Genomic DNA, 27,100 nt, shown 5'->3' on the forward strand with positions numbered 1-27,100 from the left:
CTCATTTTCAAGCTGAGAGACTTTTCTCGGATCAATCCTGAGCAGTCTGAGACACAAACACACACCTGAATGTGCAAGTTAACACACACACACACACACACACACACACACACATACTTCCAGCATGATGCACCATGTCACAAAACTAGTAATCTCAAACTGGTTTCCTGAACATGAGTTCAGCGTTCTTTATTGGCCTTCCTAGTCACCAGATCTGAAACCAATAGAACACCTTTGGGATGTGGTAGAACGGAAATAGCAAAAAAAAAAAAAAAAAAAAAGCACATTCGGTGTTCGGCCGTATGTGTGAACAAACCATGTGAGACTTTTTTTGATGACGCAGTCAAACAGTGCAAGCAACCTATGCTGTTCTGTGAATGAGATGAGCATTGATTGATATAATTGCAGCAAATATGTCGTCAGTTTGGCATCTGTTCTCTGAACGACAACGAGAGGTAGATTCCGACCTTAAGACCGTTTTCATTTTCGTGACTTCAAAATAAAAGTATGATATAATATATATATATATAAATAATATTTTGGCTTGTCTAGCGAGTGTGTGATGTGATTTTTAGTAACGTTGAAATGCATTTCCATTTTTCGGAATAAAAGTCTGAACATTTTGATTGGTGACTTGTTCCCCCTTTCACCAGCCGCTGTCACAATGTTTGCATCAAGTATATACAATTTCAAAAAGGTAATTTTGATAATTTTTACATGAATAAGCATACAAGCATGAATAAAAAGCAAAATGTATTTAATTTTTGCAATGGTACAAAAATAAATGGTTGCAAAATAAATGAAAAACTGCCAGTATGCACTCTGTATTCGGTCAAGTGTTTGTTCCCAGTTTTAGTATAATGTTCCTAATAAAGTGTTCAGTGAGAGTGAATATAGGGTGTAACTTCTTGTCATAAAGCTTTCCATTCAAAGTATCATCATTGTAAAATAACGCAAGTTAAATTGAATTAGTAATATGTAATAGAACTGATACACCACCCAACACCGTTGGCAAACAATTAAATCTCAATGGCGGTTGGGCCAAATCATCTCCTTCAGATGGTGAATGACAGTTTGTCACTACTGATGAGCATTCCATCGGGTCTGCTACCGGAACACAGCGGCGTTACAGCTGATCTACAGGCAAGCGGTAATATTCCGCCAGACCTTCACAGACACCAAGGTATTTTCAGTGGATCCACACAGACAGAGGCACATTTCATGCATGATTTGAAGTCAAGCTGCTGAACGAGAGTGTTGTGTCCCGCCGGCCTTGTTCTTCCACAGACACCACTGGCGGTGTGAGCGCGCTCGCCTGTGTCTGTGAGCGCCAGCCATTTGGGTCCCTTTAAAGTAGTTTGTGTTTTCTCTGCCGAAAGATCACAGAGACACTAAACTGATAGCTTTGAGACTCGGAGGCCCGATTTAAAAACGCTTGAAGGAGAAATGTTTGAAGCAGGCCGAGGACAAAAAGAGAAAGTTGCTTTGCTTGTTCAATTTCTTCATTTTAATTCGTAGCCTTGTGATGGGGTTTAAAGGGCCTGTTGGGTGGTTTTTTTGCCGTTGAGGTGAGAGTCCTTAAGCCTCAATGAAGAACCCAATTAGGGGTTGCAACAAGTGCGACAGGTCCAAGGCTGCAGAGTCAGACAACCAGCCATGGTGAAACTCTCTGGATCATCATTACACTGAGGGGCGGCTGTGGCTCAGGAGGTAGAGCCGGCGTCTAATGATAGCAAGGCCGGCTGTTCGATCCCCGGCTGGCCATGTGTCCGCAGGAACCCCTAATTGCTCCCAATGAGCTGGCCGGTGCCTTGCATGGTGGCTTGCCGCCATTGGTGTGTGAATGGGTGAATGAGAGGCCACTGTATAGCGCTTTGGAATAACCATTTACACCTAAACCTTCTCTGAGGCACTTCTCTCATTGTACCCGCCTGTCTCTTCATCTTCCACCATGTGTCTGTCCATCCTTGTGTTTCTGTCTCTAAACCCTCTGGTATCTCTCCAGTGCTGTGCTTCTCCTCCCCCTCCCCCCCCTCCCCTTCCCTCAACATGTGATTGCTTCCCCCATTTCTTCTACCTTTCATTCCCTCTCTCCATCTTCTCCCTGCCTACGGTTCTCCCACCCCACCGATATCTACCCCTCTCCATCTTTCTGTGTCCCCCCCTCTCCCTTTCTCTGCCCCCCCCATCCCCCCCCTCTCTGTCTCTCAAAGCTTCAGAGTTGTGTGTGTAGTGTGTGGGGAAGCAGAGCAGCTAGAGCAGCTGGAGCAGCTGTAGTCATCTCCTCTGACAGCAGCGCGGCATATGGCGGGGCCCTATGAAGGATGGGCGCTGTCACCCGGCAAAGTGCTTACCCACAGACAGGAGAGCAGACCTGCGCTCCAAACATCAGGAGGAGAGAAGAGGAAACAGCTGAACATCAGCACCCTGCTCATTTATTCTACCGCACTCATCTCTCCCTGGGAGACGGAGGGGGACAGAGAGAGAGAGAGAGAGAGAGAGAAAGAGAGAGAGAAAGCGAGAGCGTGGGGAGAGGGGGAAGGAGGAGCTCGAGGAGAAGGTGAACGAGCGAAAAGGGGGAAAACTGAGAAAAGCGGAAGGTAGGTACAAGAGGGTGGAGGAGAGGAAGAGTGAAAGAGGAGATGAGGAAAAGAGGTCTCTGTGGATGAAAAGAGGTTGCAGGGGGTGGAAGGGAGCGTTCAGGTGTGTGTGTGTGTGTGTGTGTGTGTGTGTGTGTGTGTGTGTGTGTGTGTGTGTGTGGGTGGCAGGGGCTGTTAATGAAGTGAGCTTCGGTGGGGTGGCTGCTCTCTTGTTTCTGAAGCAACAGCTGAGTGGATAAAAAGACGGATAGCAGTGTAGAAACAACCGTGTTCCCCACGGACTCTGACACTACCTCCGGCTGCCTAAAGGTGGAACGCAGTTACTCCACAACAGTTCCAAGAGCCAATTTAGAATGACTGACAGACACGTTTCCCCCGCAAACCTTTTCCCTTTACAAAATACTCGTGTTTGGTCTGTCAGTCTCAGAAAAGACTTACTGAATATGCTCACTCCCCAGCAAACAACCGTAAGCCCCAAGGCTAGCACAATTGTATGTGCATGAGCCAGAGTTTCATTCGAGGAGGAATGAAGGAAGGCAGAGAAACATCTCTCCTCCACGTCCATTAGTTCATCCGTCTATATGTCTGCAGATTTTTTTTTTTACATCCATCCAAGTTCTACCCATCTTCCTTTCATTCTGTCACCGTTATTTCCCTCTCTTTCTCCGTCTACTCCACCCCCATAGCTTCCACCATCTCCGGGGATCACTCCTCCTCTAAAGAGGTCTTTCCTTCACCCGTTTTCCAAAGCAGCTCTGTTTCCCCCCCCACCCACCCCACCCACCCCCCCTCTCCCTCTCTCTTATGACAGCCAGCACAGCACCTTTAATGGGAACTATCTCCTCATTAAATACCTGCAGGTGTCAGGAGCTTTGGCAGAGATGGAGAGAGGCAGGAAGCGAGGAGAACAGGGGAAGAGAGAGAGAGCGAAAGGAGAGAGAGCAAGAGAAGAGAGCGACAGATAAAAAAGAAATGGCAGGGCTTGTTCTGGCCCTCTCTTACATGACACACAGCCAGATCCCCCCAACGCTGTGTTTAAATAACTAATGCCTTTGGGGGCAGACAGGATGACTTTAAAAAGGGGACGTCAGGCATTACGCTGAGAGGTTGAGCTGGCACCAGACTCGCGCTGATACACCTCCATCACCTGGCCTGTTCTACAGCCGTTACACCTCTGCCTGGGGGAAGAGGGGGGGGAGGAGGGGAGGAGATGAAAAGAGAGACAGGAGAGGGAACAGAGGAAAACACGATCAGAAAAAGGAGCAGAAAGGGGTGGCAAAGGAGAGACAAGGACAGCGGGAGGAAGCGGAGTCGAAATGGGGAGAGGGGGGGGGGAAAGAGGGGTGGCGAGGGAGAGGGAACGCGAAAAGGCCGGGAAAAGAGAGCTAAGAGGGGTGGAGGAGAGGTAGACTAGATGGAGAAGAGAGAGTAGTGGGGGGAGAGACAGAGAAGAGACAGAAGAGAGGAGAGGAGAGCACGGGGCTCTGGGGCGTTCCCTCTCTCCCAGAGGCAGGACAGGGCCATCTGGCCCAGAGAGGAGCCAGCCAGGTCTCTGATGGTAAACACTGCACCGTCTCAGACGGAGAGAGAGAGAGAGAGAGACAGAGAGAGAGAGAGAGAGAGAGAGAGAGAGATTTGAGAGAGAGAGAGAGAGAGAGAGAGAGAGAGAGAGAGAGAGAAAGACCAGAAATATTTAAGGGCTCTCCACTCTTCCCTGCCTACTACACACAGGACAGGGGAATACTCCCAGACCTTGTGATAGCACCCCTCATCATTTATTTTACACGACGTCCCGATTCCAGCCTAACCAGCTCACACAGGTTTCCTCATTAATAGAGCTGGGTAATTACCACAGAGAGAGAGGCTGGTATTTACACAGGAGAGGAGAGGCAGACACCCAGGACCCAGCAGCCTGGAACCCCACACTGGAGCCCACCTCACTGGGATGAATAGATCATATAATAATAATAATATTATATGGCACTTCGCTGACGCTTTTATCCAGTACTATGACCAGTACTATGACCCTCCACAATTATTGGCGCTCCTGGTAAAGATGAGTAAAAAGGGTTATACAATTTCACATTTTGGTGAATGAGCTTAATGTCACTCAGAACTTCTTTTGAAAAATCCTTTCTTTTGAAAAAAATTGAAGTAAATGTATTCTAAGGAAAAGAAAATCTGTCATCAAGAAATAATTATTTCTAACAAAATCATACGCCACAATTATTGCATGTAATACTTTGTACAACCTCCCTTTGCCAATAAAACAGCACTCAGTCTTCTTCGTGTAATATGTAATAATGTTGAAGAATACAGAGTAAGAATCATTCCTCTTTACAGAATCTCTCCAGATCATCTCTCGCACTCTCTCCATCACACACGACGCACGCACAATACCACTCTCTCGTCCTTGTGAGACATACAGAACACACAGACCCCTCTCTCCCTCCTCTCCACCCCCTCCCCTGGCTCTGGAGAAGCTACGATGCCCCTCCTACCCGTCTGTCAATGAGCCCAGTTTGGAAACACTTTAAACAGACTTGCACAGCACAATGCTACAGAAAGGAAAAACTTCCAAGACATCGTCTTCACCATACCCACAGGGTTAATTAGAATTGTTTTAAACAGCCACCGCCATGCTTTTTAAACATTTATGGGCGCATGCATTACAGCGAAGACATTAACATATCCAGAAAAGTTTAACCTCTACTCGGCTTCCTGATCAGACAAGACGAGGGTAGGAAATGACTGTTGACCTCTGCTGCCCCCTCTGTCACACACCAATAATAGCAGGGGATTTCTGACAGCCCAGCCAACATCACAACACTGAGTCACACAGTTGTTTATTCAAGGACACACACACACACACACATAATCAACAATGACACACACACAGTGCAGATGTGATTTTGGCCTACCTCACAGAAGAGTGTGAGCTTGTCATCTGGCAGCAGCCCATTGGCCTCGTCCAACAGGAAGTCCCGCCTTATGAACTTCTTGAAGCCCCAGTCCTTCCCCTGGACGAATCGGTACGCCCGCTGGCTCTCTGGAGAACAACAAAGGAGGAACAGAGTCATGTTAGAAGAAACAGGGCTGGGTAATTAAAGTGATGCTACAGGATCATTTGTATAATTTCTGCCTCCGGTTCTAAACGTAGCGCTAATGAGCAGATCCAGGTCCCTGTCGCGTGGCCGCCGTGTGGTGCGTACGCCGTGTGGATTCCACGCAGCCCGATGCCACAGGGCACTCTGTACAAACTGAAAGTGAAACTCAAAAGTAGGCGCTGAAAACTAGGGATTCCGTGGCAGAATGAGGTAACGGCAGTGATTCAATTCATAGATTCTATTTGTACGAAACCATACATTGACCATCCAGACCCAGAACGAGAGGTTTAAAATATACAGAAATAGTAGATCTCCTGTAGCTGATCTTTAATCTTTATGTGTGCGTGTGCGTGTGTGTGTGCTCGCTCGCGTGTGTGTGTGTGTGTGTGTGTGTGTGTGTGTGTGTGTGTGTGTGTGTGTGGTGTGCGTGTGCATACACTCTGTGTGTTTTTGAGTCATGACCATGAGCAGGAACAGAAGTGAGCAGAAACAACCAGGCTCGACGCTGGAATCGCCACCTGCAGGGTGCTTTTTAACACCTAGGAACACACAAAACAAACTACACACACAGAAAAGCGATTTTCATCTGCTCCCTCTCATCTCCCGTCCATAGCAGCCGTAACCATGAGATAGGCCTGCTGAGTCTCTCTAGCCCGGAAGGAGGAAATTGCCAGGATCAAAGACGTCCAATTATCATGTGTTTATGCAGTGCCAATTATGTCTTGACTAAAGCAGAAAGGATCGCGTTGTGCCACAAAGAGTGGTAGAACGCACCTCACCAGGATTACCCGGCGCTGCGAGGACGACATCCAAACATCCTCTTAATGGGAGTCAGGGAACGCTCCAACGAATGGGTCAAGATACTAGGGTCAAAGTTCAATTCAGGGATAACTGAGGTTAGTGATCGGCAGAGTCCCCGCTCTCGTCAGATCCTCCGTCGGATCCACAATAGAATCTCCCGGGAAGGCAAGGTTCCACAGCAGGATCCCTATGAGGGACCTCCTGACAGATCTCTGTGGGAAGCCTTCAGATCCCGTGTCAGCTCTTCTGTAAGCCCCCCCTATGTCAAATCCCCTGTATGATACAGTGGGGTGCAGACAGGCAGGCAGGCAGGCAGGGGAGGAGTGGAGCGGAGTGCATATGCAGTTATTCCCACCACTGCTCATGCGGGGGGTGCTCGGCTGTAATCCCCCCCCTCCAGAGACTGGGTACACACAGGGCCTGACAGGCAGGCACAGGAGCAAACACACACACACGCAAACTCTCTCTCTCACACACACACACACACACATCACACACCGCACACCACGCCACACACCACCCACCTCCTCCTCTTTATTCATCTTTCTCTTCAGTCCCTCTCTGCATAATAGGAGCTGATGTCAGAACGTTTCGAGTGGAGGCTTTGAGCCTTCTCATTTCCTTCCCAAAGCCTATCTGGGTTGAAAGGCAAGCCAAACCTCTGTTGCCATGGCCAGCCATATATTACGTGGTTGGGTAGACACTAGTTGTTGAGAAAGCTTGAAAAGTCGAAAGCTTCACTGAGGTTTTGTTAATATCTTCTATTTAGTCTCCTCTCTTCTACCTGTCCTCTCTGCGCATCTCCTGGTGAGCTGGTGTGGCGGTAGTGGTGTTGTTGTTGTTGTTGTTATTGTTGTGTTGTTTGGCTGTGGACCTAGACTAGCAATGTGTGACGACTTCCCACTCGACTCAGGGCTACACTGAGGTGTGAGGAGCGGTGGCAGAACGATAGAAAGGGCAAGCTGAGAGGAGGAGGATGACAGGAAGAGATGAGGAAAAAAGGCAAGCTGAGAGGAGAGAGAGAGAGTGAGAAAGTCTGAGGCCACGCACTGCTCAGTAAGCCTGGTGTGTGCATGCGAGTGCTTAGCTGACCCCCGCCCCCCCCCGACCTCCACTGGGGCTCCTGACCAGAACCGCACCTCGGAGAGGATGAACCGCAGACCTCACGTGCTCCCGGTCAGAGCAAACTGGGGTCAAAGAGTGGAGGGACTCACCAAGAATGACAACGAGATGGGGGGGTGGGGAGCTGAGAGAGAGAGAGAGAGAGAGAGAGAAAGAGAGAGCGAGAGAAAGAGAGAAAGAGAGAGAGAGAGAGAAAAGAGAGAGAGAGAGAGCTGGGATGGATAGAAGCGTACCAGTGTGTTTTAGAGAACGGGACATACATATTCAGGCTGTGGCTCAGAGGCATGGTTGGCACACAGATGGAGAAGGTCGCCCAGTAGACAGCCTGGCACACAGTCAGCGCCACACAGCAACAGTCAACAGTGTGGCTCAGTCAGTCACACCGTGTGTGTGTGTGTGTGTGTGTGTGTTTGTGTGTGTTTGTGTGTTTTCTTTCCACCTTTTTCTTCCCCGCACCGTACTAATCTTAGAACATCTCTGTGAACTCTCCTTAGTCATCCTCTTACCACCCTCTAATGTGCTTTCATCCACTTCTTCCTCTTCCACAACCCATTCTCTCCCTCCCTCTCTTCCACAACCCATTCTCTCCCTCCCTCCCTTCCACAACCCATTATTTCCCTCACTCCCTCTGTGAACCATCATCTGGATCTCAGTGGGGGGAGGTCTGGAAAATCCCACAGCAGCTTAGAGCTCTTACCCATTACAACACCACAATCAAAAATTAACACGCGCATGCATGCATGCACACGCAGACACACACACACACACACCTCCTCCACTCGACTAGTCTATACATCCTCATCCCACACTCTCCCAATGTATCGGCCCTCTAGCCTAAAACAAAAGCAAAAAACATCAAATAACTAAACCATACACAGTCTACTGTTCTAACAGCATCATAGACAACACCTCAATGTGTACAATGGATAACAGTCATTTGCATTCTCATCAACACCCCCTTCCTTAAGAACACACCTGCACATTCGGCAGACACACACGCACACGCATGCGTGCACCTTCCAGGAAGAGAAAAAATGTAATCTTTATTGACGAATGAGCTCTTTCAGCAAGTGTCAGCACAAACATGTCTATTGACGTTCTCTCTAGCAATGTCAATACTACCTGATTATGTAAAGTCTGTCCAATAACTTCTACTCTATTAGCCCACTCCTCCTCCTCCTCCACCCGCCTGAACCCCACTGAATACCTGATCACCTCCATTAGTTACAGAGGGCAACCGCCTCTGACAACCAGGCAGAGGTTTCCATCAAACCACGAGACAGAGACACGAGTCTGAAACAGGAGCAACACTGAATCTCTGTAGCCACAGTACTACAACACACCAGCAGAACCTCTGTAGCCACAGTACGACAACACACCAGCAGAACCCAGACGCTGGCTGGCTGCCCCACTCAGCCTTTGTCCAGAGCTCTACGGTACAAAGCCCAGTAGTAGAGGAGCATTTAGCAGGATAAACAACCCCTCACTAACACCGTAAAAGAGGAGGGAGACTTTCCCCTGTCTCGTTTCAGTTGTCAAAGAAGTATCTGCAAGGTTGGGGGGGAGGCAGGGAGGGAAGGGCTGCCTTCTCACAGGAGAGAGGGGGGGGGGGGGGGCGATGGTGCCAAGATCAGTCACAAACCGCCTTGCAATCCTCAAGGAGAGAACCAGCACCCTTAAGTCAGAGAGAGAAATGATGTGGTGTACCAGAGAAGAGAGAAGTAAGGTGGGGGGGGGGGGGGGGGGGGGGGGGGGTGCTAGGCTGAATCTATCTCCATTAGCATGGCGGACCATCAGAGGGCCCAGCGACAGGCACTCTCCACTGGGGGGCTAGAGGGCAGTAGTCAGCCGTGGGGGGTGGATGAGGAGCAGTTCTATCATCAGGTAAGGAGGTTGACACTAGTCGTCCCAAACAGGGGGTCCACAGGCGCTTGATACTTAAGTGACACTAGAATAAAAATAAAAAAAATGTCCCCCCCCCTCCTTCGCTGACTTTTCCTGAATGTTTTTAACATAATAGCGTTGTTTAAATTTAAAAATCATAGATTATATGACCACAGCTTTGTTTGATAGACAACATCTCCAAGTCACATGGAGGCTTGATTGACACCTGCATTGTGGAACGTCGTAGCCGACGGATTTGTCTGTAGACTTTACCGACACGTTAGCGTAAAGGTGCATAGCCACGACAAGAAAAATACATTTTTGTCCCCTTTTACTTTGTGTATACTTATTTACTTTGGTGTATAGACCATCTTGGATAATATGTATCAGGGTTTCCGTTAGAAAAAATTGCCGCCGGACATCGTGTCCGGGAAGATTTCGATTTACCGGACAAACGTGATATATTCCGGTCATCATATTAAAATATAAAAAAAAATAAAAAAAAAATAATATATATATATATAATATAGCTGTTTGTCGCGGTGATTACTGTTGTGTAGCGGCCTATATATGCCATTTAATGTCTATTTCTCATCCGATACGATTAGATGCGAGCTATATAATATATAATAATATAACATGATTCGCATGCGCGCTATGCCATTATGTCCAGCGCTGAACGGGCGCCTCACTGGGAACTGAACAGACAGCATCGATCAATGAACAGACTCCACATTACGTTAACTGAAGTTTGTTAAATTGTTTGGGATTAATGTGAGTTTTCTATTTTCTCTTTCCAGTTTTACCCTTTTTTTTATCAATAAAACAACGTCATTTCTATAACCAGGTCTCGCTGGTTGGGAAGGCATTTCGTTTAGCTGCCTGTCAAATCATACTTAATCGGACTCGGGAGTATGTCAATGAGGAGAACATAACTGTTTATTGAGAAACAATAGGCAGGCTGGGATACGTATATAAAGAAATACCACAATGTCTAGATGTATAACATTTTATTGAACAGTGCAAGCATGTAGGCTTCTGGCGTGACATCGTACCCCTAACGTTCTTAGGGCTTGTTTGAAAAGCTTAGACTGAAAGTTAGTGCCCTGGTCAGATTGTATAACAAGAGGAAGACCGAATGTGGAAAAAAACGTTGTTAAAGCTTTTACCACTGAGCTGGCTGATATGTTACGCAACGGAACAGCTTCGGGAAAACGAGTAGCAGCGCACATAATAGTAAGCAAATACTGACTTCCACTTTTAGTCCTAGGCAAAGGTCCAACACAATCAATTATTACACGTTCAAATGGCTCCCCTATAGCAGGAATGGGATGCAATGCAATGGAATGGATTGATTAGGCTTACCCGCCATCTGACAAGTATGGCAACAGCGGCAGTGCTTGCCAACATCCGCCTTCAGTCCGGGCCAAAAGAAATGTTTCAATATCAGCTGATAAGTTTTAGTTATACCTAAATGTCCTGACCACTGGCTCTCATGTGCTACAGATAACACCTGTTGTCTATAACCCACAGGCACAACCACTTGTTTTACCGTATTCCACTCACAACCATTTGCATTAGGAGGAGACCATTTACGCATTAATATCCCATCGTTAAGGAAATAAACTACGTTGCCCCCTATTTCAGATTCCTCACTAGCTGCATGTAAAAAACATTTGTTTAATGACTGATCAGCTACTTGAGCGACACGCAATCGCTCGCCGGTTACAGGCAGAGATAGGCTGTCAGCGGATGGTATGGTAGGACTCGGGGAGGATGGTAACTCTACCACTTTCTCCCTGGGAGAAGCTGAAACAATCGGGTTCTCATCCCTTTCAGAAAAGGCTTGCATAATCACACTATCACAGAGAGAAACATCGCTATCCTCCTCTCTGCCTCGACTCGATTGTGCACGAGTTATAGCGCACACCGGAAACAACCGCTGTTTCGCATAGGCAGCCTACACATTAGGAGTCATCATCATGCCGGTGTCAAATCATATCATAATAAAAGAAATACATAGCCTATATATTCGTCTTTTTTAAAATAGAAGGAATCAGAATGTGAACTTTAGCGAATTGTATTCAAATTGTGCTTAGAGGGAATTATTTTCACCGGACATTTATGTCCGACGAGTTTTCAATTTGTCGGACTTCAACAACTTTTACCGGACAAAGTCCGGGAATTACCGGTTAACGGAAACCCTGATATGTATAATCATATTTCCTTACATGTCATTATTGCTTCCGATTTGTGTTGTTTTATCAATCTATTGGTGCTTATATAGTGTCGTTTTTTATGTCCTATGCACCAACCTCACTAAGTCAATTTCCTGTATGAGCAAATATACTAAATAAAAATAATTCTGATTCTGAATTCTGATTCCACTTCGACCGCAGGTGGTTTATATATGTTATAATATGCTATGTACTGTACAGTTATACTACCGTATTTTCCGGACTATAAGTCGCACCCGAGTATAAGTCGCAGCAGGCCAAAAATGGGCCATGAAGAGGAAAAAACCACATATAAGTCGCACTGGACTATAAGTCGCATGGTTCAAGGGAACGGGCTTGGCGGAATCAGCGGGGAAAGAAGACCCTGTTGAGCTTGACTCTAGTCTGGCACTGTGAAGAGACATGAGAGGATTTGTAAGCCCAGGAAGGACATAATTCACGTTGAAACTTCTTCTGAAAGGTTAAGGAATACTTGTATTATCGAGTGTAAAGTCCGCTAGCTAGCGCGGGGCTAACAACATGGCGTCGCGGAGGAAAAATGAAACTTTGAACAGCCTCTAAAAGGTAATAAATGACTTTAATATCGTTTCTAACGTCCATAACATTGTGTATAAGGTCCATAACATCATGTTTAATGTCCACATTGTCGTGTTTAATGTCCACATTGTCGAGTATAATGGCTATTCTATCGCGTATGAAGCGCTACCGGAAGTAGCAAAATGCTACTCGCGGGTACAACATTGCAACGTTAAACAGCCTCTGGAAGGAATAAATGACTTTAATATCGTTTCTAACGTCCATAACATTGTGTATAAGGTCCATAACATCATGTTTAATGTCCACATTGTCGTGTTTAATCTCCACATTGTCGAGTATAATGGCTATTCTATCGCGTATGAAGCGCTACCGGAAGTAGCAAAATGCTACTCGCGGGTACAACATTGCAACGTTAAACAGCCTCTGGAAGGAATAAATGACTTTAATATCGTTTCTAACGTCCATAACATTGTGTATAAGGTCCATAACATCATGTTTAATGTCCACATTGTCGTGTTTAATGTCCACATTGTCGAGTATAATGGCTATTCTATCGCGTATGAAGCGCTACCGGAAGTAGCAAAATGCTACTCGCGGGTACAACATTGCAACGTTAAACAGCCTCTGGAAGGAATAAATGACTTTAATATCGTTTCTAACGTCCATAACATTGTGTATAAGGTCCATAACATCATGTTTAATGTCCACATTGTCGTGTTTAATGTCCACATTGTCAAGTATAATGGCTATTCTATCGTGTATGAGGCGCTAGCGGATTTACTCCTTGGTTCATGTCAGTCAGAGATTACCGTATGTCAGTTCATGTCAGTCAGAGATTATGAATTATTGATATATAAGTCGCACCTGACTATAAGTCGCAGGACCAGCCAAAGTATGAAAAAAACCGCGACTTATAGTCCGGAAAATACGGTAGTTATGCCCGTCAATATGTTATATTCAATATGTAAGCAGTTTAAAATACAATAAATTAAATAATAATAATAAATACTTAAGTCCTGACTTAACACAACCAGTTCATAATGTCTGAATGGTATTGATCTAATTCAATGATTCCACTGTTACACCAATGTCAACAAATGGAGGTCTCCAGGCGTCACTCCGGGTGCTTCAGTTAGGGCCCGGGGATTCTAGAGTTAAGGGTTAAAACAACACTATGCTTAAGATTGTAGTGACATATAAAAGCAACGATATTAAGTACTATTATGGTTGAAACCTCCCAATGCAGTCAACCTATTTATCATGCCACCGTCTGTCTACCAATCTCTCTCTCCATCCTTCCATCAATGTATCTAGCTCTCCATCATATCCACCCCAGGTGTGGATGAGTCTATACATACCCATCTATACATGTATCCGTCTATGCATCTATTCATCTATTTATCTGCAGTTTCTGTCAACAAAACTGTATCTACACTTAATATACATTCTGGTGGCGTGCATCCCCCATGAGACTCTGAGTGGAGAGGCGTAGCAGAGACGGTCCACATAAACAGTTGGCAGACGGCAAGCCTTCTTAATTAAGGCACTTTGTTTTTTTGATTTTGGCTTTTTTTTTTTTTCGGAGGACCGGACTAAATTGGATTGTAAATGATCCAGAACCGATGGAGCAATCTTTACTGCCGTATTCTCAGACGAAGCGCTCACTAAAGCCCCCTGTCACAAACGCGGAGGCTGTGGGTAATTTTCTCCCATCGACAGGGCGAGCGCAGGGGCCTTGGACTCCCCAGGGGGACGAAAGAGAAGATTGGGAGGTAGGTGAGATGGGGGACGGGACACACACACACACACACACACACACACACACACACACACACACAAAAAGAACACACCATTTACAGCAAACCCCCCCGAGATACAAAGAAAGAGAGAAAATGAGAGATGCTTTTCACTTTCCTGAAGATGTTCTACTTTGGGTCACTTTGAGGTCAATTGGAGGTAAATCCTGATGAAATGACCGATCGGTGGAATGAAACACCTCTTAGTGTTGTTTGATACTCACTTGGCAGGCAAATCATCTCCCTATTACAGCGGTACACTACCATTACCATACATTAAGAGCCTGGCAGGTGAGCCTGATGCACAATTACAGGGGGGAAAAAACACGAACATGTGTTTAATAGCCCGAGTGTGTGTGAATGTGTTGATGGGACTGAAAGGGATAAACAGTAATGTGTGAGTTAGAATGAAGACGGAAAAAAGACGCATTATGAAAGCGAGGGAAAAGGAGAGGGTGTCAGAGAGAAAGTGGTTGAGAAAGTGAGGGGAAGAAGGAGGGAGGGACAGAGAAAGTGTGTGTGAGAGAGAGAGAGAATGAGGGGGAGAGAGAGCGGTCAAGTTCACATGGTGGAACGTTTCTCAGCAGAAAAGCGATTTCCCTTTATACCACAACTTGCACTGCAGGGGGGTTGTAAACAGTCTCGCTGCGTAAGCCTGCGATGCAAACACTCCACACTGCTCCGCCCCCCCCGCCCGATCCATCTCGCCCATACTTCCTGTGCACTGCGGGATGCCGGCAGAGAGACAACCAACCAGAGAGGCTGAGAACCGGGAAGCGGTCACATCTGGCCCACGCTAATTCAATTCCACACAAGTCTGCTTTTCCTCCCCATAACATAACCTCATTAAAAATGGGCAGGAATTGGAAGCACGTTCATTTCCAATTCATCAGCGGAGCGAGGCGACCAAAGACTTTTGAAAAGGTTGGGTCTTTTTTAATTAAAATCAAAATTGCCCCACGCTACTTTGAATTAAATATTTGGTTGAAATGAATCCCACCTGCGGTGATTATACACACCCATATGGCTACGGACACCTCCGCACACAAAATTAGACTCAACTCGGTCGCTCGTACACACATGGTTAGCCACCTCAGACACACAGGTACGGGACTAAAACTTCAAATCCCGTTTTCCATTGGGCAAGAAAGTTGTCCTCCATTTTCTGCCTAGCGACAACTACAGGGTTGAGTAGTAGTAGTAGGGATGTCCCGATCCCATTTTTTCACTACCGATACTGATACCTGGGCTTCAGGTATCTGCGATACCGATATCAATCCGATATTTGTATTTATTGTTTTACTCCTGAATAATAACAAATACTTCCCCAGTATATAGCCCACAACAACAGTTGGCTATTAAAGACTGCCAGCCTTTATTCAAGCAACAAAACAGTACTCTGCAGCACTCAGTGACCAACTGGTTTAAAGTTAAAACAATTTAAACTGCAGCATTCAGCATTGTAAAAAAAAAAGAGTTACTGTCTGATTTCTAGTTTTAGTGCCTTCATGTTTTTATTCTATTTATCTTCTCTTACAAATGGCAAATCAATTATAGCACCCTTTTTAAAAGTGTAGCCTAGTGACGCTGCTGGTGAGACCAGAAACCAGTCCCAGAATCAAAGGGGTGTCAACAATATCTGCTTTTCGTTTTTTTCATAACAGGCAACTTGTTTTAAGTACCACTCGATATAATATACAACAGTTTAACGATCACTAAATACTTATAATCTGTGGGTTGGATTCACTGTAGGGCTGCACGATTTGGGGGAAAAATCGAATTGCGATTATTTGGACAGATATCGCGATTGCGATTAATTTGCTATTATTATTTTTTAAAATAGCAAAAAAAAAAAGGAAAAAAAAGGGGGGAGTTTTTTTAAAGTGTGGCCATATCTCCGGCTAGGAAGGTCGTATCAACGTGCAGTTTGTTTGTACGTCTTCAGGGGACTTAGAGGCTCCCTCCTCTAGCACCCCCACAGCCCGAGCTACGAGTGAAAGAACTAAACTTACATTGGGTTGCTTTAAAGTTGGGTTGCTTTAAAATCAAGTCGACTCTGAAACACTAGTTTGTTTAACTTTGTTAGACTGGGCTACGGGACTTTCACTCAACTCTCCCTTTCTGACCGCACACCCGTCATACAGCTGCCTGTGGTACTTTTTCAAGTGCTGATATAGGTTTGTGGTGTTGCCTCTGGATGTAGCGACTGTTCCACGACAGGTCGTGCACAACACCTGTTTTTGTTGCACATCAGTCGTCCTAAATCCGAAATACTTCCACACAACAGAAGTGCTGCTTTTCTTCGGGACTAAATCGTCCAACCAGGGTTTCCGTTAACCGGTAATTCCCGGACTTTGTCCGGTAAAATTTGTCGAAGTCCGACAAATTGAAAACTCGTCGGACAAAATGTCCGGTGAAAATAATTCCATCTAAGCACAATTTGAATACAATTCGCTAAAGTTCACATTTTGTATTCAAATTGGCTTTGGGCCACCATTCTCAGCTGAGCACCAAACACACACACACACAACACTGCCCGAGAGAGAAGGACCCGCCCCCTCCAGCCAGCCTATAGGCTAACCAAAGGGGGCGGGTCCTTCTCTCTCGGGCAGTGCCGCGCGTGCACGAGTGTGTATGTGTCCGGTGCCCAGCTGAAAATGGTGGCCCGAAGCGGAAAGCCTTAACTTTATCGCACAATAACAAGGATAACAAACGAAACGGACAACATTTACACTAAGATGGAGACAAACTTCAGCGATATGATCTAACAGCCGGTTTTCAGGACGACATACAGACCCGTATGAGCTTACAGGGCTATCCCCTAAGTATGATTTGACAGGCAGCTAAACGAAATGCCTTCCCAACCAGCGAGACCTGGGGGGTGTTCTATCAACGTCGCCAAAGGAAAACCTAGGCCTACTTCGCCAAGTCCCGCGAGACTCTTAAAAAGATCCAGGCATATCTTGATAGATCTCGCGAGACTTGTCAAAACAAGCCCAGACTTTCCTCCAGCGACATCGATGGAACACCCCCCTGGTTATAGAAATGACGTTGTTTTATTGATAAAAATAAAAAAAAGGGTAAAACTGGAAAGAGAAAATAGAAAACTCACATTAATCCCAAACAATTTAACAAACTTCAGTTAACGTAATGTGGAGTCCGTTCATTGATCGATGCTGTCTGTTCAGTTCCCAGTGAGGCGCCCGTTCAGCGCTGGATTTGACGCATGGCATAGCGCGCATGCGTCAAATCATGTTATATTATTATATAGCTCGCATCTAATCGTATGAGAAATAGACATTAAATGGCATATATAGGCCGCTACACAACAGTAATCACCGCGACAAACAGCTATATTAGATTTGAAGAAAAAAAAATATGATTTTGGAAAAAAAAAAAAATAGTATATTTTATATGATGACCGGAATATATCACGTTTGTCCGGTAAATCGAATTCTTCCCGGACACGATGTCCGACGGCAAATTTTTCTAACGGAAACCCTGCGTCCAACGTTGCTTCTGGTTCTGCTGAAGCCATTATCCACCATGAATGTTGCTATTGCTAGCTACCAAAACGTGGGCGTTTCACGTGCGATGTTGTTGGTGTGCGTTCATTGACGTTGACGTTCATTGTTGACGTTCATTGACGTTGAATCCGACGCGCTGTATGACGTATCCCATACGGGTAGTGGATAGTGAGTTGGACTTGTGATCGGAAGGTTGTGAGTTCAAATCCCGCCTGAAACCACACCACTACTAGTGTGCCCTTGAGTAAGGCACTTAGCCCTCAGTTACTCCAGGGGGAATGTCCCTGTAATTCGTAATTGTAAATCGCTTTGGATTAAAAAAGCGTCTGCTAAATGGCAAAAAAAAATAAAAATAAAAATCGCAGGCAAATCGCAGGCTTTGCGATTAGCTAATCGCGTCATTTCAAATCGCGATTTCGATTTAAAATCGATTAATCGTGCAGCCCTAATTCACTGTTGCCAGAGGCTACCGGTAAGTGATACCTGGCTTGTAAACATACTTTCGTTTTAGAACGAAACGTTAGCCACTAGCTGTTAGCAGCGTTTTTAGCAGTCACCATTACAAACAAACATTCAAATACTGGTGTCGTCTTGAATTTTTTTCCGATTTCAATGTATGACGCATCATTTGAAAGCTTACCATCTGTAGTTTCAGACTATGTAAACAATCGAAAAATTACATAAACAAATGGTTTATGATTTCACCAGCTAGCATCATGACATTGTGAGACTCATTACACACAGGTAGCTACTAGCCAACTCTCATGCTCGTGACCACTGACTACTACTGTTGTCATCACGTGAGTGACACGCCGGATCGCGAGCCCCAGATCGCTACCTATGATTTTTTTTCTGGTGCGATCTGCGATCCAGCATTCAGGACCAATATCGCGGCGATATCAATATCGGATCGGGACATCCCTAAGTAGTAGGATAGGATAGAGAGGGCATACAAAAGTAAAATACTTTATGATCTCTTCCCTTGCCAGTCATTATATCAGGAGATACCAGTGTTTCCCAAAGGATTTTGTGAGACTGTGGTGGGTGGACCTTGGACTGTGGTGGGTGGACATCGGGGGGGGGGGGCAGGGACTGTCGATAGCACTAAATCGTATGGACCTACAGTAGATGCTGTACAAATCCCAAAGATCACGTTGCTCACGGGTAGAAGTCGCGTCGCTCATATGTCAGTTCGTTATGAGACTATGGCGGGACAAATTAAAACTATAGCGGGCCGCCACAGTCCAGGTAATTAATAAGAAACACTGAGATATGGTATGCAACGAGGGCAGCAGAGAGGAACAGGTGGGGTCATCGATAGGGAGTTCTGACTGTTACTCACCCATGGCTTTGGTCTCTTCCCCCTTGGCGTTGAGAATGGAGAACTTGAACTTGGCGCGCACCTCGCTCTTGGGACAGCTGACCAGGAGCAGGTAGAGGGACAGGTAGTCTTTACTCTCCTCATCCAGGCCCTTGGGGTTCACACGCAAACACCTGGACACGGGAGCAGAACAACAGCACACTCAGCTGTGATCACGTGTACACGGCTCCAACAGACCCAATAGCAGCCAGTCACAAAAGTGTTCAGTGATAGGCCAAACAAACAACTATGACTTATACCAGACCCCGTCAATGACAGGACTTGTACAGGTACCAGTACAAATGAAGGACCAATGCCAGAACAGAAGGCCCCTGTGATAGATAACTAACTGCAGGTGTTTGAGTCAATATCTATCCAATCATTAGAGATCCATAGTGTTGAGGCCTCTCCATCCATGGTGTCCTAGTCTATTGCATTGCACCCGCCCTCCCCTCACCATTTAAGTTTGTCATTGGCTCCCGAGGAGAAAGTGGAGCTCTTGATGACCTCGCCCATCTCCTCGCGACAGAAGCTGAAGTTGTTGATGGTCCACATGTAGGAGAACTTCACCACTTTGATCTATGGTGAGAGACCAGGAATGAAATTATTATTATTATATTTATTTATTTATTCTACACAGATAAGTGGTGTTTGGTCAGCCTGGACTTCAAAACCCACACATCAAAACTGCCTTTCATCTCAATAAACACTGACAACAAACAGGGGAAGAGAAGAAAGGATTTTAAAAAGCAGCAACAAAAAACGATTTTGCAAGGACAGAGAAAAGATGAAAAAAAAAAAACGAGACATCAATGAAAAGCATATCACATATCCTCTCCCTTTAAACAAGACAGTCTTATAAAACGGCTGGACTGGCACCACACAACCTGCGCACACAAAGAGACACATACAACACAAAGATGTATGTGCATTCAGACACAAAGACATGCAAAGACAGACAGAGAGACACACACACTCACACCCCCCACACCCCCTAGACGAGCGGTTCTCAAACCTCTCCTCGGGCCCCCCAATCCTTCCACATATTTAATCTGTTCCACCACCAGCACACCTGATTCAACTAATCAAGTACAAATCATGATTGACTTGGTACTTGATTAGTTGAATCAGGTGTGCTGCTGGTGGAACAGATCAAATATGTGGAAGGATTGGGGGGCCCGAGGAGAGGTTTGAGAACCGCTGCCCTAGACACGCCCTTACCTGAGTGTAACACCAGCTCTCAGCCACAGGGCCGCTGGACATTTCCGCGGGGGGAGGGGGACTCGGGACTCTTGACATCGCCAGCGTTGAGGCGGGTTGGGCCTGAGCGGGGCCTAAGCACCAGCCAGGAAGGGGGGCGAGGGGGTGGCTGAGCCCAGAAACACACCACCAGGCTGAAGGAGCACTCAACCAGACCACCCCAAACCGACAACCCCCACAGCAGCACGCCTAGGCCAAGGAGAACGTCCAGGGAACAGCAGGAGAACTTCCAGGGAACAGCAGCTGAACCTCCAGGGAACAGCCTGTGCAGGGCACCCACAGCCACAGGCAGTAGCACCCCTCACCCTGTATGGAGACAGAGACAGTACCATTAGCATTGGTAGTATAATTATTCTAACCCCACTAGGGTGGGTCTTTGTGTGTGTGTAAAAACAAATCCTAATTGAGCATTTAGTCTAATTGAGCAGTGTTGCTCAGTAAAGTAGGACATTACAACTCTGACTTCATTTGTTTTCAAAGAGCTTCAGCATTCAAAACACAGCAGCGGAAGGCCGCATTCACTCGGCTTCGGGGAGAAAACAGAAAAGCCGTCGTTTATCTGCCCGTGGTTTCGCCTTTGTTTTGCTTTGAGTGGAGCCGAGTGCTGGGCCCGCCCGCCAGCCAGCCAGCCAGCCAGCGCTCTGCCCGCAGAGGCAGGGGAAGTGAAGGGCAAGGCTAAAGACTTTCACCTGAGGCTGCCGGTCTCCACACACTCACAACAACAAGGTCACGGACTACATTGACAGGACATGTGAACTGCATCCTCATCCAAACTCGCCAACGTCTGTGTGGATGGGTGTACGCGCAAACTATGGATAATTGGAGTGTGTGTGGAAGTGTTGTCCATTCTTTATCCAGGGAAATGGGTAGAATAAAAGCCACAATGGAGAAATAACAATGACCACAGTTTGAACCATCTCGTTCAGTCTCTGAGGTGAGTTCTGTGAATTTCCTTTCACCGGGAAAGGCTCTTGAAGGTAAACATTTATTTTCTCGAAAACATAAAATGGTCATCTTGGGCTCAATTTTCTCATTTCTCAGCTGCCCTTCTCTCTCGAACTCTCTCTTTCCACACACCTCAGAATGAAGCCGACACAGTGTCTTTTAGGTTTTAAGTTTCTTCCTCTCTCTTTTCTCACTCAACCTGAAACAGACCCCTGTCTCACAGCCGGAGAATCCCTTCTGCTTTGCTACTTAATTAGTGACTGATTGAAAGGGAAGTTCAGGACCTGAGAGAACTTACCAGACTGTGTGCGTGTGTGTGTGCGTGCGAGAGATAGAACAAAAGAGTGAAATAAGGAGGAAGGAGGGAAAACAAGAGAGAGAGAAAGAGGTCCATCTCCTCTGCCTGAATAACAACAGTGGGGAGGAGAGATGAAAGATGACAGAGCTCCACAGCCACGACTTAATTAACGCTAAGCGATAACTTTCCATTGCCTGCATCTGATCTTTCTCAATTCAGTGCCCCCCATTTCTTCTTTTGTGCTATTTGTATCTGAGGAAAAACACTGGTGGCATTTTCGCTCAGTAAAACAATAAAATATTAATCACAAAAGTTGGAGAACAAGGCAGCCCTGATTTGCAATTTAAATTACCTGAGACTTCCTGGCAATTAATTATAGTCTGTGTGAGAGGGAATGCGTGTGCGCATATGCGTGTGTGTCCGTGTGTGTGTGTGTGTGTGTATGGGTGTATGAACATACGTGTGTTGACATAGACATATAATATATATACAGTATATTGCTTTTCCTAATGTTTCTCTATATCCTGTCTCTCACAGCATGCTCGCAAAGCAATCAAGAAAAGAACATGACAATACTGTCAGGCAACCGCTAACAACCTCACAGCTTCCTAAATAGACCCAGTAGACACTTAACCGGAATAAAGCAAGATTTCCTTTTTTCCCTTTTCCTGACAAACATCAAGAGCACCAGAGGAACGGCAGTAACAACTATGAGACGGAGGGAAATGGGTGCTAATCACGGTACCCCGGCACGAGAAACGTCTTCAGACACTTCATTCATCCATAGGACTCTCGTAGGAGTCTGTCATGAGTAATAGGTGATAATGGACAACAAAAAAAAAGATACGGCCACGCACACAACAACCTCGGAGAGCGTTAAGAGGATTGCGCTCCCCCGAAAAACACTAAGTAGGAGGTAATGGACACTGGTGTGTGTCAGGTTGGTCACAGTGTGTGACTCCCACAGGTTACATTAACACCGAACGCATCCTCCTGGAGTGACAAGACGGGGAGAGAGAGAGAGAGAGAGGAAGGAGGGAGAGTGGTTGTGTGTGTGTGTGTGTGTGTCTGTCTGTCTGTGTGTCTGTGTCTGTGTGTGTGTCTGTCTGTCTGTGTCTGTGTGTGTGTGTGTGTGTGTGTGTTGCGCAAGTGCGGGAGAGAGGCAGAAAGAGAGAGCGAGACTGCCCACCACCCACATCCCGTTTCCTTGTCCAATCCCATCCCTGAGACGGCTGCTGTGGGCACCCGCAGGAGAGGAAGACGAGGCCTAGAGCACATTTATATTCATTACACAGACAGCCCTCTCACTCTGCCAGTAGAGTCTCCATCCTCCACCCCCTCCATCCTCCACCCCCGCCCCCCTCCCACCCACCCCCCCGTCACACACAACTACAGGAAGGACAGGAGACTCATGGTCAGAATGACAGATTACACTGACGGATGGATAAATAGTCCCTGGATCCCAGATAAACATGCGGGGCTGAGTGATGTTATGTCATCTTCATCTCTATTATGAGAGACAAACATGGAGGCAGGAAAGGAGCTAGTCCAGACAGACACTAGAGCCTGGAGGATGTGGGCACCACTCACCACCGTGCCTGTCTGTGTTTTCCCAAAGCCACTCATTTCTGATCCAGTTTGGCTACGGGATGTATAAATAAACAGACCCACATACAACACGTCCCTGGATAACTAACAAAGAGATAGTTCTACACGTGTATACAGTCGGCTTTAACATACTAAATACTATACCATACTAAATTGTGACGTAGTGAAATAAACATCATGCCGACAACATGTCGACATATGGTGGGGACTTAAAGAACACAAGCCAGCGGTGAAATCAGAGGCGCTGGATGATGGAATAGAGGATGGAGAAAGCCTTTCAGAATTCATTAAAGCTACTGCGGAAAAAAATAAAATAATAATTTTCATAAAAACATTACACACAAACGGCTCTCCATTTAAATTCCCTTTCACTCGCGACATGAAAGAGAAAAATCAAACACACGGCGCCACCCACCAGACTCTCCCTCAGGGCCCCACTTCCTGCTGGGAGAAGGAGACGGGCGCTGCCCAGCTGAGACACTGCCACCAGGTGGCCAGGGGAAGGAGGCACAGCGTGGTAGGGAGCGGGGTTAAGGCACAGAGGGGGGAAGGGACAGTGTTTCCAATATAGACGAGACTGTGGCGGGCCGCCATAGTCTAATTTGTCCCGCCACAAGCCCCCCCCGCCACATTTGTAATACATGGTCCACCCGCCAGTCTCACTAAATCTGGTGGGAAACACTGGGACGGGTCACAAGGTTGATGGGGGGGGGGGGGGGGGGGGGGGGGTCACCTTGCGTGGCGCTAAGAACGAGAGCATGAAAACAAGATCGATATCGAGAACAGAGAGCTCATGCACATGCGCAGAACATTATGAAAGTAATGAAACACCCACACACACTCATCCTATTTATCACTTTCAACAACCCCCCCCCCCCGCCTCCACCCCCTTCCCTCCAGCTCCGGTAAGAAATCTGACTGACAGAGGGTTAATGAAATGTGTTAATTCTAAGGTCAGAATCCATTAAAAGCGGACGAGCATGCCGATTATAGAGCGGATAAGTGTATGTAGATGCATCGGGGGGATTGAGTTGGCTACAGATTGATCAACTGAAGGAGCCGGGGCCCCCCCGTTTTGAAAAACACACAAAGACCACCGAAGGTTCCTCACCAATTAAACAGCCTTGAGGAATCATAAGAGATCAATGAAAACACACTGTGTGTAATTAAGATATCCATCGCTTCCACATGAGGAGCAGAGGGAGACTCCCCCTGCTCTCCTGCCTCTCTCTCTCTGCTCTGTAGAAGACAGGTCAAACAGGTCAAAAGCACGGGTAAGAGGGACTCGTCGGTGTGACAGGGACAGGTAATCATGTCAGTTACATGACAGAAGGACCAGTTATTTTAAGGTGTAGGCCTAACTAGGTATAAACGGATCATTATAGGCAACGTATGGAAGGAGATAGGTCTCCTGATAGGAGAGGGAAGACGGAAAGCAGAAGGAACGGTAGAGTAAGAGGAGCAGAAACAGACCCGAAGGACAAGAGAAGACTATACAAAATAGAGGGGTAACAGCACAAAGGACTTGACCGTCAAAACCCGGCACACGTGTGTAACTGTGGCTGTCCATCCGTCCGTCCATCCATCCGTCCGCCCAGCGCCAACCGTGATGAAACGCAAGCGCCCTGCCGTGACCGGGCCGAGTGTGACCTCGGTTGCGAAGGCAGGCTGGGAAGACGCTGGAGTGTGTCAAAGGAGCCAGGGACGCGGGAGGGCATGATGGATTAAGAGGCGCTCGCGTAGACAGAGGCCCTCTGTGAACCGTGGAGAGAGCCCCCACTGAGACAACATCACTATCTGTCTCCATACCGACTGACTCTCTTCTCCTCCTCCTCCTCCTCCCTCTCGCTCTCTCACTTTCTCTCTCTTCCTGTGGACACCTTCACCTCATCTCTCTCTCTCTCTCTCTCTAGGCTATAGACCCAAACAGGTCTGCCGATAAACCCGTCTCTCGCTCCCTTGCCTCCCCCTAAGCGCCGTCGTCGCCTCGTTCACTCTCTTAGTCTCACTCCTTTTTTTAAATCACGACCTTCACCCCCCTCACATCATCACTCTCCATGTTGCTCTTCCGCTTCTCCCCCCCCTGCAGTTTGTGAGCTGCCCTGCTGCTGTGTGATTCAGTCTCCTTCTCATCAAGCCACAGGTCTGAAGCCGTGCTGTCTGTGCTCTAAGTGTGATCTATTCGAGCGGTACACACAGTGTGGCCAATGTCTACACACATACACACACACGCTAGCACACGCACACAGACCTAACTAAAATACAGATACACCACAGGAGTATGAACGCAACGAAATACAGATGTAGACGTTTTACCAGAAATGAGAAAGATTTCCTAATAGAGACAAACAATTGTGGCCTTTAGCGAGGTCCTTAGGGAACCAGTCTGGACCTCTGCCTATTAGAGGAGGCAGTGGTCATAGATGGGCTCTGACCGTCAACATAATAACACAACACGGCTCTGCTGCAGACAGCATTTTTCCATCCAGTCCCCACCAAGTTACCAAGAGAGATTTGTTTGTTCACCCCTCTGCCTTAGAAAGAAAAGAGTAATACTATTTTAACCCTTCTCGATTCTACCGTTTGTCCACCCCCCTACTTAAGTTTCAACCCTGCAGACATGCTGGATGAAGCGAGCACAGGTGGCGAGGGAGGAAGGGGGGGGGGAAGGGCGGTGTGATACCTTACCTTGCTGTAATTATGCGATTTATAATTAAAATGCAAATGGAGTGAGAGGGAGTCTCTCTTCAGCTTATTCAAGCTTTTCTCTTTTCTTTACTGTTATTATTTATTTATTTTCTTTCTTCCTTTGTTCCGGTAGTCTAACAGAGATTGGCCTAAATGGTTTCTGATTGGATCCTAAGTAAAGACACACTTTAGAGAGATGGGAACATCAATGTGGGTACTGAAATGATCTGAAACTGTTTGTCTGTTTCATTTCCCCATAAAAAAAAGCCTAGACGGCTTCTTCTAGATGGCTGGTTCCCTGAGAGTCAGAGAGAGATAAATGTGTTGCAGAAAGGTTAGCGCAGTACAAAGGTATAGCTGCAGTAGAAAACCATTCAACCCAAACCTCCTGTCACTTGCAACCTGCTGCAACCTACTGAAACAACAAAGAGAAATACTCTCAAGACAAATCAAGGCATTTTAATTCAAAGGAGCGCATGAGAAAGAAAAATATGGCTAAAAATAGAAAAAATAGAAAAAAAATAAGTTGATATCCTTCAGTTTGACTTTGCCAGGTAACATGCTTCCGCTTCAATTATCCGCATCCAGTGGATTTCAAAGCATTTAGTGAGGACCGGAGAGCTTGGTAATTAGCCTGAGTCCTTGCTCATAAAGGGACCAGAAAACAAAGCCTGTCTTTAGCTCCGTTTCTTTATCCCCTCCAGCCTCCTAATCTCCTCTGCTCCTGCTCTTCTCCTAAATCCCATTGGTCAGGATTGTCGGCGCTCACTCAATAATAATGCCAACAGGTTTGCTTAAACTTTTGCTGACCGAAAGCCGGTGCGCATTCTGTGTTTTTTTTCCTGTTCCCAGGCTACAGCTTTGTTGGGACAGTCATTCACGACCCCTGACCCCTAGCTGACCTTGGGCCAGGGCCACTGACCGATACAGAAGCTGCGATGGACGATGACAGACAAGCTAACGGCATAACAAAACCGCTAAATGCGACGTAACAAGACGATCGACTATCAATATTTAATGACATGGAAGGGTCTACCGGCAAGGCCTATTCCCGTCCGATAAGGAGCCTAAAAGGGTATGGATAAACATGCTTGTTTAATTATGTCGCCTCAGTCGATAATCCACAATCCCGTTATAAATGACGACACAGACACATGACCACATTTCCCCACATAAATACATTCACATCTCAGTATCTTAAGTCCAGTTCATAGTACAGAACCTGCACACCCCCCCCATCCCGAACTCCAGCAGTCATCCTTCCTTCATGCAATGTTTTCCATTTTAATGTGGTTTAAAAGTGTGTCAGCTTGCTGTCGTGCGGGAACGT

General features: G+C 46.5%; 1 protein-coding gene across 1 annotated transcript in view; it reads right to left on the reverse strand.

The window, feature by feature from the left end:
• spop (speckle type BTB/POZ protein) overlaps positions 1-27,100 on the reverse strand; it is a 51,416-nt gene that overhangs the window by 15,632 nt on the left and 8,684 nt on the right. Inside the window, exons 2-5 of the mRNA XM_080524114.1 lie at positions 20,193-20,537; positions 19,429-19,550; positions 18,954-19,105; positions 5,522-5,649 (exon numbers count right to left, since the gene is read on the reverse strand). Coding sequence (XP_080380240.1) covers positions 5,522-5,649; positions 18,954-19,105; positions 19,429-19,550; positions 20,193-20,270 — 480 coding nt within the window. The 5' untranslated portion in view covers positions 20,271-20,537. The remainder of the gene's footprint in view (positions 1-5,521; positions 5,650-18,953; positions 19,106-19,428; positions 19,551-20,192; positions 20,538-27,100) is intronic.

The sequence above is a fragment of the Nansenia antarctica genome (assembly GCF_963989245.1).
Source record: "Nansenia antarctica genome assembly, chromosome: 2".
Classification (NCBI taxonomy): domain Eukaryota; kingdom Metazoa; phylum Chordata; class Actinopteri; order Argentiniformes; family Microstomatidae; genus Nansenia; species Nansenia antarctica.